At 52.4% G+C, this 15,741-nt stretch overlaps 1 protein-coding gene across 6 annotated transcripts; it reads left to right on the forward strand.

The window, feature by feature from the left end:
- The first annotated feature begins 4,714 nt into the window (after window positions 1-4,714).
- LOC117068615 lies at window positions 4,715-15,069 on the forward strand. Of its 6 annotated transcripts, XM_033186028.1 has the most exons (7): window positions 5,382-5,650; window positions 5,879-5,960; window positions 6,766-6,930; window positions 7,543-7,617; window positions 11,227-11,358; window positions 14,346-14,399; window positions 14,819-14,950. In XM_033186028.1, exons 1-6 carry the CDS (start codon window positions 5,648-5,650, stop codon window positions 14,381-14,383), a joined length of 495 nt encoding a protein of 164 aa, XP_033041919.1. In that variant the 5' UTR covers window positions 5,382-5,647; the 3' UTR covers window positions 14,384-14,399; window positions 14,819-14,950. The 6 variants fall into 6 exon arrangements, with proteins under 6 accessions (XP_033041916.1, XP_033041918.1, XP_033041919.1 ...); XM_033186025.1 differs by lacking the exons at window positions 5,382-5,650; window positions 14,346-14,399 and adding an exon at window positions 4,715-4,826 and having other exon boundaries at window positions 14,819-15,069; XM_033186029.1 differs by lacking the exon at window positions 14,346-14,399 and having other exon boundaries at window positions 5,384-5,650; window positions 11,227-11,333; window positions 14,819-15,069.
- Window positions 15,070-15,741: the final 672 nt, after the last annotated feature.

Below are 15,741 nucleotides of genomic sequence, written 5' to 3' on the forward strand. Positions count from 1 at the left end.
CACTGCAGCCTCGCGCTCCTGGGCTCATGCAATCCTCCCACCTCAGCCTCCTTAGTTGGGACTGCAGGTGTGTGCCACCACATCCTGCTAATTTTTTTCTTTATTTTTTGTAGAGGCAAGGTCTCGCCATTTTGCCCAGGCTGGTCTTGAACTACTGATCTCAAGCAATCCTCCCTCCTCAGCCTCCCAAAGTGCTGGGATTACAGGGGCGAGCCACCACGCCCAGCTCTCAGTGTCAGTTCTGACCTGGCGTGCCTGTCCAGGGTTTTAGAAGCACTTGCTTGACGGGCCACCAGAGCTGCGGGTCTTCCCGCGACATCCTCCCGCGACATCCTCCGAGCCCGAGCTGCTGCCGGGACACTCTCATTGTTCAGCGATTCCCACGGCTCCGCAGAGCCTCCGCTCTCACAGGTGAGCTGGGTGGGCCTTGCTCTCTGCTCCTGGCCACAGCCCTCGGCTCACTGACCACGCCCATCAGCTCGCTGGCCCTGCCCCCTGGGCTCCTGGTTTCCTTGCTGTACCCTGGCCTCGCTCCTCGTGGTTAGCTCTGCCCATTCCCTCCTCTCTCTGCTCCTTCTGTACTAGACCTCCTCCTTGGGTTCAAGGGGCCCTCGGGTCTCCCGAAGGGCTGGGAGTCCAGGTCTGTGACGTTTTGTCCAGCACCTCTTCCTATTTTTACCTTAGGGTCCTGTGTGAGGCCTAGCTCTTCCACAGTATCCCCTCTAGGCTGGCAGGCCGGAGGTGGGTCCTCTGTGAAACCTAGAGCCTGGGTGGGGATCTTGTTGGCAGGGGGATGCTGAGGCTGTGGCTCAGGTCTTAGCGTCTGGGCAGAATCTGGGGGGCTCCCTGGAGCCGACCAAGTGAGTGTGAGCTGCCATCCCTCCCGTTGGTAGGTCTTAACCTGTCCCAGAGCTCTCGGCATGTTGGCCCTGTTGTGGCAAGTGGCCTGAATGCCCTCTCCGGAGCCCTCTCCACCCTTGGACCCACCAGGGTTCCAGAAGACCCATATTCTTTGGCTCTGGGACCCCGAGTGGCCTGCCTTAAGGGACAGTCCGTCTCTTCCCAGGTTCAGGACCTCGAAAGGAGGCTCCGCAATCGTCCTGCAGGCTATATTCACTGTGAGCTGCTCAGGGCCTGCCTCCACCCCATGGCTCTCAGCCCAAGGGTGGGCTTCCCCCACAGATGTTCCTTATCACAGCATCACTCAACTTCTGGAACCTGATGTTCCCACAGAGACTGGGGCGGAAGAGCGCAGGGAAGAACAGAGGGACGCCTTTCCCAAATGCCTTCCCTTGGGAGACCCTGTGAAACTGAGGAGAGGAGGGGAAAATTAGACCCAGAAATGGTGCCGCTTGGCCACTCAGAGTGGCTGTAGTAGAGCCATGCATAGACACAGGCCACTCACTCCAGTGCAGCCACCAGCCTCCCAGCCACCCTGAAAAAGGTCTGGCAAGACTCATCACCTTCTGCCTGGCGTAGTGGCTCACGCCTATAATCCCAAGCACTTTGGAAGACCAAGGCAGGAGGATCCCTTGAGCTCAGGAGTTCAAGACTAGCCTGGGCAACATAACAAGACCCTGTCTCTACAAAGCTTTTAAAAAAAAAAAAAAGCCATGCTTTCCTCCAGATTCTTGAAGAAGCGTCTTCCCCTGTCCTCTGTCCATAGGACTACTCTATGGAACACCCTGCTCAGCAACCAAGAGGTAAGGGGTGGTCTTTTTTTGTTTTCTTTTGGAAAGGGAGTCTCACTCTGTGGGCCAGGCTGCAGTGCAGTGGTGCGATCTCGGCTCACTGCCACCTCCGCCTCCTGGGTTCAAGCGATTCTCCTGCCTCAGCCTCCCAAGTAGCTGGGATTACAGGTGCCCCCCACCACGCCTGGCTAATTTTTGTCTTTTTAGTAGAGATGGGGTTTCGCCATGTTGGCCAGGCTGGTCTCGAGCTCCTGACCTCAGATGATCCACCCTCCTCGGTCTCTCAAAGTGCTGGGAGTACAGGCATGAACCACCACGCCCAGCCAAGATGGTCCTTTTGGGGGTCTCTCACATTTGGAATTACCTTGGTTGGGGGAGGGAAGGAGCAGCTCCCAGAGTGACCAGCAGTGGGCCCAACCTGGCCAGTTCTGGGAGCTGGACATCTCTTGGAACTCGGGAAGACTCCCAAGCTGCCTTCTCGAAGATTTGTCTCTGGCACCATCCAGAATGGAGGTGATGTGCACTCTAGGGTCTCTCTAACACCTTCCCTTCTAGGCTTATCTGCCCCCAGGACTAAGCCCCCCCATTTATTTATTTATTTATTTATTTATTTATTTATTTATTGAGACGGAGTCTCGCTCTGTCGCCTAGGCTGCAGTGCAGTGGTGCAATCTCGGGTCACTGCGACCTCCACCTCAGCCTCCCTAGTAGCTGGGACTACAGGCATATGCCATGATGCTTGGCAAATTTTTGTATTTTTAGTAGAGATAGGTTTTATTTCATTTTATATATATATATATATATATATATATATATATATATATATTTTTTGAGACGGACTCTCCCTCTGTCGCCCGGGCTAGAGTGCAGTGGCGGATCTTAGCTCACTGCAAGCTCCGCCTTCTGGGTTTATGCCATTCTCCTGCCTCAGCCTCCCGAGTAGCTGGGACTACAGGCGCCCGCCACCTCGCCCGGCTAGATTTTTGTATTTTTTAGTAGAGACGAGGTTTCACCGTGTTAGCCAGGATGGTCTCGATCTCCTGACCTCGTGATCCGCCCGTCTCGGCCTTATTTTATATATTTATTTATTTATTTATTTTTGAGACGGAGTCTTGCTCTGTCGCCCAGGCTGGAGTGCGGTGGCTCGATCTCAGCTCACTGCAACCTCTGCCTCCCAGGTTCACGTCATTCTCCGGCCTCAGCCTCCCAAGTAGCTGGGAGTACAGGTGCCCACCACCATGCCCCACTAATTTTTTATGTTTTTTGTAGAGACGGAGTTTCACCATGTTAGCCAGGATGGTCTTGATCTCCTGACCTTGTGTGTGATCCGCCCGCCTCAGCCTCCCAAAGTGCTGGGATTACAGGCATGAGCCACCGCACCCAGCAAGATAGGTTTTCTTCATGTTGGCCAGGCTAGTCTCGAACTTCTGACCTCAAGTGATCTGCCCGCCTCGGCCTCCCAAAGTGCTGAGATTACAGGCGTGAGCCACCACACCTGGCCAGTCTTTAGAGACTGTCTGGAGCAGGCCGCTATGGCCTCGTTAGGGTACAGGAACCCTGATGGAAGGCATGGAGGCTGGGCATACCTCAGGGACCTAGAGCAGGGAGATCTGAAAAGCTCTTGTCTCCAGGCCACCGAGGGGACCCCCAGCCCTCGCCCATTCATCCGCCATCCGTATACTGACAGTCCCGGGACACATTTACTGAACTCGTGCTCTGCTTCATTCGAACACATCACTCCTCTTCTTAACTTTGGTTGCCTCCCACCTTCTTTTTGTTTAATTTAATTTAATTTAATTTAATTAATTCATTTATTTATTTATTGAGACAGGGTCTCATTCTGTTGCCCAGGTTGGAGAGCAGTGGTGTGATCTCAGCTCACTGCAACCTCCACCTCCCACCCCAGCCTCCTGAGTAGCTGGGACTACACAGGTATGCCACCACGCCAGTTTAATCACCTTCTTTCCACCTTCTTTTTTTTTTTTTTTTTGGAGACGGAGTCTCGCTCTGCCGCCCAGGCTGGAGTGCAGTGGCCGGATCTCAGCTCACTGCAAGCTCCGCCTCCCGGTTCACGCCATTCTCCTGCCTCAGCCTCCGAGTAGCTGGGACTACAGGCGCCCGCCACGTCGCCCGGCTAGTTTTTTGTATTTTTAGTAGAGACGAGGTTTCACCATGTTAGCCAGGATGGTCTCGATCTCCTGACCTCGTGATCTGCCCATCTAGGCCTCCCAAAGTGCTGGGATTACAGGCTTGAGCCACCGCACCCGGCCAATCACCTTCTTTAAATAAAATCCAAGCTCCTCACCATGACCTACAGGACCTTCTTGGTGGTCCAGCCCACCTCTCCCTCAATCCAGCCTCCCCTTTAACCATGACACTCTGGCCAAGATGACTTCTCTTCTTTTGTTGTTGTTTTTGTTGTTGTTTTGAGATGGAGTTTTGCTCTTGTTGTCTAGGCTGGAGTGCAATGGTGGGATCTCGGCTCAATGCAACCTCTGCCTCCCAGGTTCGAGTGATTCTCCTGCCTCAGCCTCCCGAGTAGCTGGGACTACAGGCGCATGCCACCACATCCGGCTAATTTTTGTATTTTTAGTAGAGATGGGGTTTTGCCACGTTGGCCAGCGTGGTCTCGAACTCCTGACCTTAGATGATCCGCCCGCCTCGGCCTCCCAAAGTGCTGGGATTACAGGCGTGAGCCACAGCGCTTGGCCTAAAAGATGTTTCTGGAGTAGGAGGCTTTGGGCCTAGCTGGAAGGTTTGCGTCTTCAAAGGCCTGAAGAGAACATCCCAGGTGGGAGAAACAGCAAGGAGGGAACGTGTGGAGGAGGCAGGGAGACCCTGCTCTTGGGACTACTGTCTGCAGAGGGTGTCCAGAGGCAGGACCCCAGGGGTAGGGACACTGATGCAGGAGTCGCTCTGCAGCCCCTCCCCCGAAGCTGTGGGCCGGGGTGCCCCCAGGGACGCGGGCTGTGCGCTCCCACGCCCAGCTGAAGCAGGACGTTCCCACGCGGGGGCGGCCCTGAAAGGCTGTGGGGCGGGCCGGGGGCGGGCGCCCGCGCTCAGGTCCCTCCGCAGCGGGTTCTCAGTTGCTCTCTGGGCAGACCCAGGTCGCGCTCCCGCTGCCGAGCCCGCGAGGTGAGTGAGTTGGCGGAGGACCCTGCAACCCAAGCCCGCGCGCGTCAGGGGCGCGGCTCGGTCTCCTGCCTTCGCCGCTGGGTCACGCCCCGAGTGGTCCCTGTCTTAGAGGGTTGGGGGGCTTCATGCAGGTTAGAGTTGAGGGTTCCTGGAGAGTCCTCCGTCTGCATATGTATGCCATCTTTTTCCCCAAATACAGATTACACCCTCCCTCTCTGGATATGTGGAGCTCTCCCACCCACTAATCATAATCACTGGCCGGAGCCCCTCTTTTCCAGAAGTGCGGGCCGCCCCCTCCCACTTATCACCTGTAATGTACCCCCTCCCTCACTCTATTTGTTGGGTGTCCCTCTCTCTCTCCCTAGATGTGGGATCCCCTTCTTTTCCCCAGATGTGTGTCTCCCTCCCTCTGACCCAGTTAAGTCCCTATCCTCTAAAGCCCCTCCCCACCCCCATGGATGCCAAACCCCCAGGCTTCCCTGGGGGTGGGGGACTGGGCTTAGCCGGTCTGGCTGAACCCAGTCCCTTAGCCCCGACCAGATCCAGCAGAGCAGGCGTGTGTGCACGTAGGCGGCCAATTACGGGGGAAGGGGTGGGGGCCAGACGGTCTGTCTGTTCTGCCTGTGCAGTGCAGGGAAGAGAGCCTCAGGACCTGCTCCCTCTCAGCCTGGACCCCCACCCAGCTTCCTCTGGGGAGCAAACAACTGAGCAGAGTTCTCCAGTCTGGCCAGACTGAGCTGGGACTGGCACCAGAACCCAAGCCCTCAGCCTCAAACTCTTCAGACCTTGGCCCAACACTTAGGCCTCCTCCCACTTCTCAGATGGTGAATTGAGGTCCCAAGAAGGGGCTCCAAAGGTCTAGGACCCCCATTGCCCCCCCTCCCAGGGATATCAGACAAAATTAGAAGGGTCAAGGGCCTGAGGGCGACCTTGAAACTCTGGGATCCCTACCACTACCGTACCAGTGGAAAAGGGTTTCTCCATCTGGCCCTAAGGTTTGGGGGCAGAGGGTGATGTGGGGTCAGAACTCATCTATACCTTCATGCCCCCAGATGCTGCCCAAAGCTGCCTGGAGTTTGTTGCTGAGGAAAGGTGGACGCGGAAGACGAGGGATGCATAGCTCAGAAGGCACCGGTGAGACCTGGAGTCCTTCCTCCCAGCCTAACTCCAGAGATGGGGCCAGGGGTCCCCTCTGCCCTTCCATGCCACACTGGGCCTGTTCCTACCACACTTCCTATGATCCCACTCCTTGGTCCCAGGCCAAGTTTCTCCAGGAAATGGAGTCCGCGGGGTGAGCAGACAGTGGCCATCTCCATTCCAGGCTTCCTTAGGAGCCAGCCCCCAAGCCTCAGGTCCCTAGGTCTTTTGTGCTGAGGTGGAGGATGCTGACAGAACCTTGGACCCTGATTCCTCCTTTCCAGACCCTAGTTTGAATGCTAGTAAGAAGAAAGAGACCTAAAGCAGAAGAGACTTCAGCCAGATAGAAAAGGGCCTTGCTGACCCATGGAGAATAACAAAGAAACATTTATTGAGCCCTTGCTAGTACCCCAAGCTATTATAAACCTTTTTTTTTTTTTTTTGAGACAGAGTCTTGCTCTGTCGCCGAGGCTAGAGCGTTCAGTGGCGTGATCTCAGCTCACTTCAATCTCCGCCTCCTGGGTTCAAACGATTCTTCTGACTCAGCCTCCCGAGTAGTTGGGATTATAGGCGCCCACCACTGTGCCCGGCTAATTTTTGTATTTTTAGTAGAGGCGGGGTTTCACCATCTTGGCCAGGCTGATCTCGAACTCCTGACCTTGCAATCCACCCGCCTCGGCCTCCCAAAGTGCTGGGATTACAGGCATGAGCCACCAAGCCAGGCCACTTTCTTTATTAATATAGTTAGAGATAGGGTATCCAAGGGGCAGCCTGGACTCAGCTCCCTCCATTGTGTCTACAGCCCGTGGTGGGGGGAAGACGCCCCCCTACACCAACTGCTATGCCCAGCGCCACTACCCCATGCCAGAAGAGCCCTTCTGCACAGAACTGAACGCTGAGCAGCAGGCCCTGAAGGAGAAGGAGAAGGGAAGCTGGACCCTGCTGACCCACGCCGAAAAGGTGGCCCGTAGGTGTCAGGGTGGGGATGGCTGGAGAGAGTGGGTTGGGGCCTGGCTTTGGAAAGAAGGGCCTGTCAGGGATCAGAGGGCAGAGAGAAGCCCCCAGACAACCAGAAACCTCCAAACACCTGAGGGGTGAAGTTTATGCCTTTGTTTGCTTGTTGATTCACTCACCTATTTGTGCATAGCCTGATGTTAGGCAATGCTGGGGACAAGAGGTGAATCACCTGGATAGTCCCTGTCCCCATGGTGCTCCCAGTCCCGTGGGAAAAACCAGTACAGACCCCAATAATTGTAATACAGAATATGTGACTAGGGTGAGGTGTGTTCAAGGACTGTGAGATGAAATCTTGGTGGACCTCCCAGAGGAGGGCACTTTCCAGCTGGCCTTTAAGGGTGAAGAGGAGGGCACTGCCAGGGAGTGGGAAGTGCATGGGGAAGGGTGTCAGAGCAGGAGACTGTGGAGGCTCCTGGAATTGAGTGATGTGGGGGAGATGGAACAGAGAGAGGCAGGTGAGGCGGTTGGGGAGGAGCCCTCTGACCCTGGGAGACTGGAGGGATGTGTGGTCCCTTGTCATGTCCACCAGAGCACCCCTGAGCTGACCCTTTGATATTTTTAGCACCTTATTCTCATTCCATGAATGGGAACACTCAGCCTGACCTCCAAGATTTCAAGGGATTCCTAGTGGGGAAAGGTTCGTGCTTCTCAAATTCATTCATTCAGTCAACATCTTATTGAGCACCTACTGCAATACCATGCACTGGGAATGCAGCTGTGAGCCAGCCAGGCTCCCTTTCTGCCTGTGAGCTTGCATTTCCAGCCCTCTCTCAACACCTTTCCTCTCTCCTCTCTCTCTCTCTCTCTCTCTCTCTCTCTCACACACACACACACACACACACACACATATACATATCTTGGTTTTCTCTTCATTTCAGAAATTGACCCTCTTTATCTGAGCGTGGTGGCACATGCCTGTGGTCCCAGCTATTCGGGAGGCTGAGGCAGGAGGATTGCTTGAGCCCAGGGGAGTTGAGGCTGCAGTGAGCTGTGATTGTGCCACTGCATTGCACTCCAGCCTGGGTAACAAAGTGAGACCCTGTCTGGGGGAAAAAAAGAAAAAAGAAAAAAAAGAAAGAGAGAGAGAGAGAAATAAATGACGGACATTCGCCAAGCAAGATGGTCATGAGCACCACCCCTAATGTGTACCGTACGCTTACAGGTAGCAGGCACCGCTGTGGAGGTAGGTGCTCTCATTAGCTCACATTCGAGAGCCTCAGCTCAGTAAAGTGCAGTCACTTGCAATGGTCGCATGGCTAGAGAGTGGTGGAGGCAAGATTTGAAACCACACAGACAGGCACCAGGGGTTTCACCCTTAGCTGCTATACCACATTAGCTACACTGAAGGTTTGGTGGGATGCTTGGTGCATTGCAGTGTAGCCTCACAGATCAGTTAAACAACTTTTTTTCTTTTTTTTTTGAGACAGGGCCTCTGTCACCCAGGCTGGAGTGCAGTGGCCCCATGTCGGCTCACTGCAACCTCTGCCTCCTGGGTTCAAGTGATCCTCCTGCTTTGGCCTCCTAAATAGCTGAGACTACAGGCGGGCACCACCACACCTGGCTATTTTTTTGGTATTATTTTATTTTTTTATTTTTTATTTATTTTTATTTTATTTATTTATTTATTTATTTATTTTTTTGAGATGGAGTCTCGCTCTATCGCCCAGGCTGGAGTGCAGTGGCCGGATCTCAGCTCACTGCAAGCTCCGCCTCCCGGGTTCACGCCATTCTCCTGCCTCAGCCTCCCGAGTAGCTGGGACTACAGGCGCCCGCCACCTCACTCGGCTAGTTTTTTGTATTTTTTAGTAGAGACGGGGTTTCACGGTGTTAGCCAGGATGGTCTCGATCTCCTGACCTTGTGATCCTCCCGTCTCGGCCTCCCAAAGTGCTGGGATTACAGGCTTGAGCCACCGCGCCCAGCCTTTTTTTGTATTTTTTGTAGAGACAGGGTTTCACCATGTTGGCCAGACTGGTCTCGAACTCCTGATCTCATGATCCACCTGCCTCAGCCTAAAGTGCTGGGATTACAGGTGTGAGCTACCACGCTGGCTATTTGTTTATTAATTTATTTATATTTCTGTAGAGACAGAGCAGTCTCACTATGGTTGCTCAGGCTGCTCTTGAACTCCTGGGCTCAAGCAATTCTCCTGCCTCGGCCTCCCAAAGCACTGGGATTACAAGCATGAGCCATCATGCCAGGCCAAATGCTTTGAGTCTTGTCAGACCTCTTCCAGGGCAGGCGGGCATGGCAGCACTGGAGTGCATGGCCTGTGTCTATGCATGGCTCTACTACAGCCATGCTGAGTGGCCTCCACTGGTTGATTTCACTGTCTCAGCCTAAACCGCCCACCCAGGTGTCTTCCCAAAACCTAAGATGGTTCCCTTTCCCCAAGGAATTCTGCTGCCAGCTTTGATTTTCCTTTGGATGTTTGTTTTCATATTTACTTAATGTACTGAGAAAGGATTATACACGTAGGGTAATTTTTTTTTTTTTTTTTTTTTGTGAGACAGAGACTCTCTCTGTCGCCCAGGCTGGAGTGCAGTGGTGTGATCTCGGCTCACTGCAACCTCCGCCTCCCGGATTCACGCCATTCTCCTGCCTCAGTCTCCTGAGTAGCTGGGACTACAGGCACCCACCACCACGCCTGGCTAATTTTTTATATTTTAGTAGAGACGGAGTTTCACTGTGTTAGCCAGGATGGTCTCGATCTCCTGATCTCATGATCCGCCCGCCTTGGCCTCCCAAAGTGCTGGGATTACAGGTGTGAGCCACCGTGCCCAGCCGAATGTACCAATTCTTTTATTTTATTTATTTATTTAGAAACAGGGTCTCGGCTTGGTGTGGTGGCTTATGCCTGTAATCCCAGCACTTTGGGAGGCCGAGGTGGGCGGATCATTTGAAGGTTAGGTGTTGGAGACCAGCCTGGCCAAAGTGGTGTAACCCTGTCTCTACTAAAAATACAAAAAATTAGCCGACCGTGGTGGCAGGTGGCTGTAATCCCAGCTACTCGGGAGGCTGAGGCAGGAGAATTGCTTGAATCCGGAAGGCAGAGGCTGTAGTGAGCTGAGATCACATACTCCAACCTCAGCAGCAGAGTAAGACTCTGTCTCAAAAAAGAAAAAAGAAACGGTCTCACCCTGTTGTCCTGGCTAAGAGAGCACTGTATGGGATCCTTGCTTACTGTAGCCTCAAACTCCTAAGGTCAAGTAGTCCTTCTGCCTCAGCCTCTCGAGTGGCTGGGACCACAGGCACATGCCACTGTACCTGGAGAATTTTTTATTATTTATTTATTTTATTATTATTATTTTTTTGAGACGGAGTCTGGCTCTGTCTCCCAGGCTGGAGTGCAGTGGTGCAATCTCGGCTCACTGCAAACTCCGCCTCCCGGGTTCACGCCATTCTCCTGCCTCTGCCTCCCGAGGAGCTGGGATTACAGGTGCCCGCCACTATGCCTGGTTAATTTTTTGTATTTTTAGTAGAGATGGGGTTTCACCATGTTAGCCAGGATGGTCTCGATCTCCTGACCTCGTGATCCACGCGCCTCGGCCTCCCAAAGTGCTGGGATTACAGGCGTGAGCCACTGCGCCCAGCCTTATCTGGCTAATTTTAAAATTTTTTGTAGGGACGGGGTCTCGCTATATTGCCTAGGATTGTCTCGAACTCGTAGACTCAAGCAGTCCACCTGTCTTGGTCTCCCAAAATTCTGGGATTACAGGCATGAGCCACTATGCCTGGCCCCCTCCCTAATTCTGTTGAAATGAAATCCAGATTCTTCTCCATGGATTCTGACAAGGTCCTGTGTGAACCGGCTCTGGCCAGCCTCTCATTTCCTAAATTCTCTCTCTTTTGCTCATTTCACTCCAGCCACAGTGGTCCTCACTTCACTCTTTCCCTACCTGCTCCCTGCTTCTGGGTCTTTGCACTTCTTCCAGTTCTCACCAACTTTCTCCCATTGATTTTTCAAATCTCAGTTCCAATGTCACCTCCTCTGAGACACCTTCCCTGGCCACCCAACTGTTTCCCTGAAGCATTTGCCACGGTCTCCCCTCTTAACTCCACAAGGGCAGGGATTTTCATCTGGCTTACTTACTGCTGTTACCAGTTCTTGGTCATGCTGTGTATATAGTACATGCTCCGTAAGAATTTGCTGAATGAACAGCATCTGTTGCAGGGAGGGGGAAGCCAGGGATCACTTAGAGTGGACGTACCTGAGGCCTTTCTCCCCTCCCCGCCAATTGCCTCCAGTGTACCGGCTCCAGTTCAATGAGACCTTTGCGGAGATGAACCGTCGCTCCAATGAGTGGAAGACAGTGATGGGTTATGTATTCTTCTTCTTTGGATTCGCAGCTCTGGTGATTTGGTGGCAGCGGGTCTACAGTGAGTAGCAACACCTCATCTAAGATGCAGTCCTGGGCCATGACCTTGTGGTCACGGCCACCAGATGGTTTCTTAAAGGAACCATGCTGGCACTCATCTGAAGAGTTGAAAATTTCTGAAGAGGTGTAGTGTGAAGGGCAGAGCATGGCTGTCTAGGTTTGAATGTAGGAACTTTACCTCTCTGGGCCTCAGTTTCCTCATCTGTAAAATGGAAATAGTAATGTTCCATTTCAGGGTACTTAAGAGGATTTTAATGAGAGAGGGCTATAGGCCAGTATTTGGCTCATAGTCATGAATGGTGTTGTAACTGATTGTTGTGTATGAACTATATGTTTTTCAGTGTATATATATATATATATATATATACATACACAGAACCTCTGCCTCCACAGTTCAAGTGATTCCCCTGCCTCAGCCTCCCGAGTAGCTGGGACTACAGGAGTGTGCCACCACGCCTGACTAATTTTTGTATTTTTAGTAGAGACAGGGTTCGCCATGTTGGCCAGGCTGGTCTCAAACTCCTGGCCTCAAGTGATCTGCCTGCTTCGAACTCCCAAAGTGCTAGGATTACAAGCATGAGCCACCACGCCTGGCCTATTTTTCAGTATATTGCTTCAGCTACTGTAACAGAGAGTCCCCAACTTACAAGAGCTTAAATTAGATAATGGTTTATTCCTTTCTCACAACAAGGGCAGAGAAGCAATCCAGACAAATGTGGGGACTCCACAATGCAGGCTCCTTCTGTCTTGTTGCTCTGCATCCTTGACATGCAAGATGGCTGCTCCAGCTCCTGCCATCAAGCCTACATTCCAGCCAAGGAAAAAAGGGAAAGGAAAATAGGCTCCTCTTTGAGGCCTAGAAGTTGCTCAAACCACTTCTCCTCACATGATATAGGCTGAGAAATGATCACGTGACCATCTGGCTACAAGGGAAGCTGGGAAATATAGTCTTTAGCTGGGTAGTCACATGTACAGCTGAGCTTTTATTACCTCTGAAGAGTGGTTCTCAAAAGTGTTCTCTGTGTACCAATAGCACCACCTACAAACTTGCTAGAAATGCATATTCTCAGCTCCACTGGTCAGATACTCTGGGGGTAGACCCCAACCCCAACAATTTTTTTTTTTTTTTTGAGAGAGAGTTTTGTTCTTTAGTAGTGCAATCTCGGCTCACTGCAATCTCCGCCTTCTGGTTTCAAGCGATTCTCCTGCCTCAGCCTACCAAGTAGCTGGGATTACAGGTGCCCGCCACCATGCCCAGCTAATTTTTGTATTTTCAGTAGAGATGGGGTTTCACCACGTTGGCCAGACTGGTCTCCAATTTCTGACCTTGTGATCCACCTGCCTTGGCCTCCCAAAGTGCTGGGGTTATAGGCATGAGCCACCGTACCTGGCCTGACTCCAACAATTATTTAATTAAATTAATTAATTTATTTGAGATGGAGTCTTGCTCTGTCACCCAGGCTAGAATGCAGTGGCGTGATCCCAACTCACTGCAACCTCTGCCTCCTGGGTTCAAGCGATTCTTCTGCCTCAGCCTCCTGAGCAGCTGGGACTACAGGTGCATGCCACCACGCCCAGCTAATTTTTATATTTTTAGTAGGGATGGGGTTTCACCATATTGGCCAGGCTGGTCTTGAACTCCTGACCTTGTGATCCACCCACTTTGGCCTCCCAAAGTGCTGGGATTACAGGCGTGAGCCACCACACCGGCCCAACAATTTTTATTTTAACTGCCCATCCCTCTGGTAGACCAGTGGAAGGCTCAGCACCACCCGTGCATCCTGGAAGGGCCAGTCTAGCCTAGTGCTTGGCACATAGTCGATGCTCATAAGGGTTGTTCTCTTCTACTCTGCTCCTGGGATAGAATGTACCAGGGATGGAGATCAGGAAGGCTGAGTCAGCCTCAGGGCCAGGTGGACCAGAAAGTAAGGTATGAGAGCTGTTGGGAGCTCAGGCCTCCAGGCCTTTCCTGTCCCGATCCACACATCAAGGTGCCTAAAATGCCTCTATGAGCGCTTTCAGCTTTTAGATTAAGTATTGCCTCTCCCACCAGATTTTTTTCTTTTTTTTTTTAAAAAAGAGACAGGAGTTTTTCTGTGTTGCCCAGGCTGGACTAGAATTCCTCGGTTTAAGTAATCCTCCCATCTTGGCCTCCTGAGTAACTGAGACCATAGGCACATGCCATTGCACCTGGCTCTCCCCATTTTTTTTTTTCTTCTTTTTTTTTTGAGACGGAGTCTCGCTCTGTCGCCTAGGCTGGAGTGCAGTGGCCGGATCTCAGCTCACTGCAAGCTCCGCCTCCCGGGTTCACGCCATTCTCCTGCCTCAGCCTCCCGAGTAGCTGGGACTACAGGCGCTCGCCACCTCACCCGGCTAGTTTTTTGTATATATATATATTTTTTAGTAGAGACGGGGTTTCACCGTGTTAGCCAGGATGGTCTTGGTCTACTGACCTCGTGATCTGCCCGTCTCGGCCTCCCAAAGTGCTGGGATTACAGGCTTGAGCCACTGCGCCTGGCCTTTTTTTTTTTTAGAAAGAGTCTTGCTCTGCCAGCCAGGCTGGAGTGTAGTGACATGATCTTGGCTCAGTGCAACCTGTGCCTCCCAGACTAAACCAATTATCCTGCCTGAGCCTCCTGAGCAGCTGGGATAACGGGGATACACTACTACACTCAGCTAATTTTTTGTATTTTTAGTAGAGACAGGGTTTGACTAGGCCAGGCTAGTCTCGAACTCCTGACCTCAAGTGATCTGCCCACCTCGGCCTGGGCGTGATTACAGGCGTGAGCCACCGCACCCTGCTACCTGTCCCCATATTTTTAAAGTGAACACTCTTACCTACTTCCTACTCTCAACCCCCTTAGAAAGTAAAAGGAATTATTTCATCCTGGACCCTGCCCAGCAAGTGGGAACAAACTCAGTAATTACATAATTATAGTAGATAACATGTATCAGGTGCTTAATATTTGTCTAACGTTGTGCCAACAGCTTTGGAAATACTCAGTTCCCACAATCCTAGTGGATAGGACCTGCTTTTGACAGGTAAGGAAATTGAGGCTCAGAGAGGTGAAGTGACTTGTTGAAGGTCACAGGGCAAGGGAGTGGTGGAGCTGGGATTTGGATTCAGGCAGTCTTCAAATCAGTGCTCTTATTACCACAGGCCACAGAGGTAGGTAAGGCGACTGAGTTGGGAAGGACCTTGGCCTGGCTCCCACGGTCCTTGGAGTCTAAGGCAAAGCTGGGATCGGAACGGAGAGGTGCCTGGGGCGATGCTTTAGGAGAAAGTCTGGGGTGCTGGGCTAGACAGGGTGGAGGGAGCGCCTCAGTGCAGGATACCCCAACCCCGGAGTAACTTGTACCGTCAGCCTTGGGAGTAGCTGGGAGGCTACAGGGTGGCTGGAGACCCTGGCTGGTGGAGGAAGACTGGCCGGATCCTGAGCCACCCCATGCACTCCCTGCAGTGTTTCCTCCAAAGCCCATCACCTTGACGGACGAATGGAAAGCCAAGCAGCTGCAGCGCATGCTGGACATGAAGGTCAATCCTGTGCAGGGCCTGGCCTCCCGCTGGGACTATGAGAAGAAACAGTGGAAGAAGTGACTTGCATCCCCAGCTGTCTCCCTGCGGCTCCACCCTGGCTGGGAGCCTCTGCGGGCCCCTCCCCTCCCCTGCCCTTAACCCCAATAAAGCTGATTGGTTCTCTTCTGCCTCTCACCTCCACTTCAGACTTTACTTGGCACCTAAAATTAGGCATTTTACCAGGCGAAGTGCAAGAAGGGCTCAGAACTCATCTGGTCAGTGAGGGCTTCCTGGAGGAGTGGGGGCTGGAGCCAAGGCTTAGGTGGGATTAGGAAAGGCAAGAAGGGAAGGCATCAGGGGTGGAGCAAGTGGCTTAATCAAAGGTGAGGACACTCTTTTATTCAGCTAATTAACAAATACTTGGCCGGGCACGATGGCTCACACCTGTAATCCCAGCACTTTGGGAGGCCATGGAGGGCGGATCACTTGAGGTCAGGAGTTCAAGACCAGCCTGGCCAATATGGTGAAACCCCGTCTCTACTAAAAATACAAAAATTAGCCTGGTGTGGTGGTGCATGCCTGTAGTCCCAGTTGGTCAGGAGCCTGAAGCAGGAGAATCGCTTGAACTCAGGAGGCAGAGGTTGCAGTGAGCCGAGGTCATACCATTGCACTACAGCCTGGGCGACAGAGAGAGACTCCATCTCAAAAAACAAAACAAAACAAAAAACAAATACTTACTGAGCACCTACTATGTGCCAGGTTCTAATCCAGGCCCTGGGGATGCAGCAGTGAACAAGCAGGCAAAGACCTTGCCTCACGGAGGAGACATTCCTCTATGCAGGGAGATAGAAAAATGAAAAAATAATG

Source organism: Trachypithecus francoisi, unplaced genomic scaffold, assembly GCF_009764315.1.
Source record: "Trachypithecus francoisi isolate TF-2019V2 unplaced genomic scaffold, Tfra_2.0 Lachesis_group21, whole genome shotgun sequence".
Lineage (NCBI taxonomy): Eukaryota > Metazoa > Chordata > Mammalia > Primates > Cercopithecidae > Trachypithecus > Trachypithecus francoisi.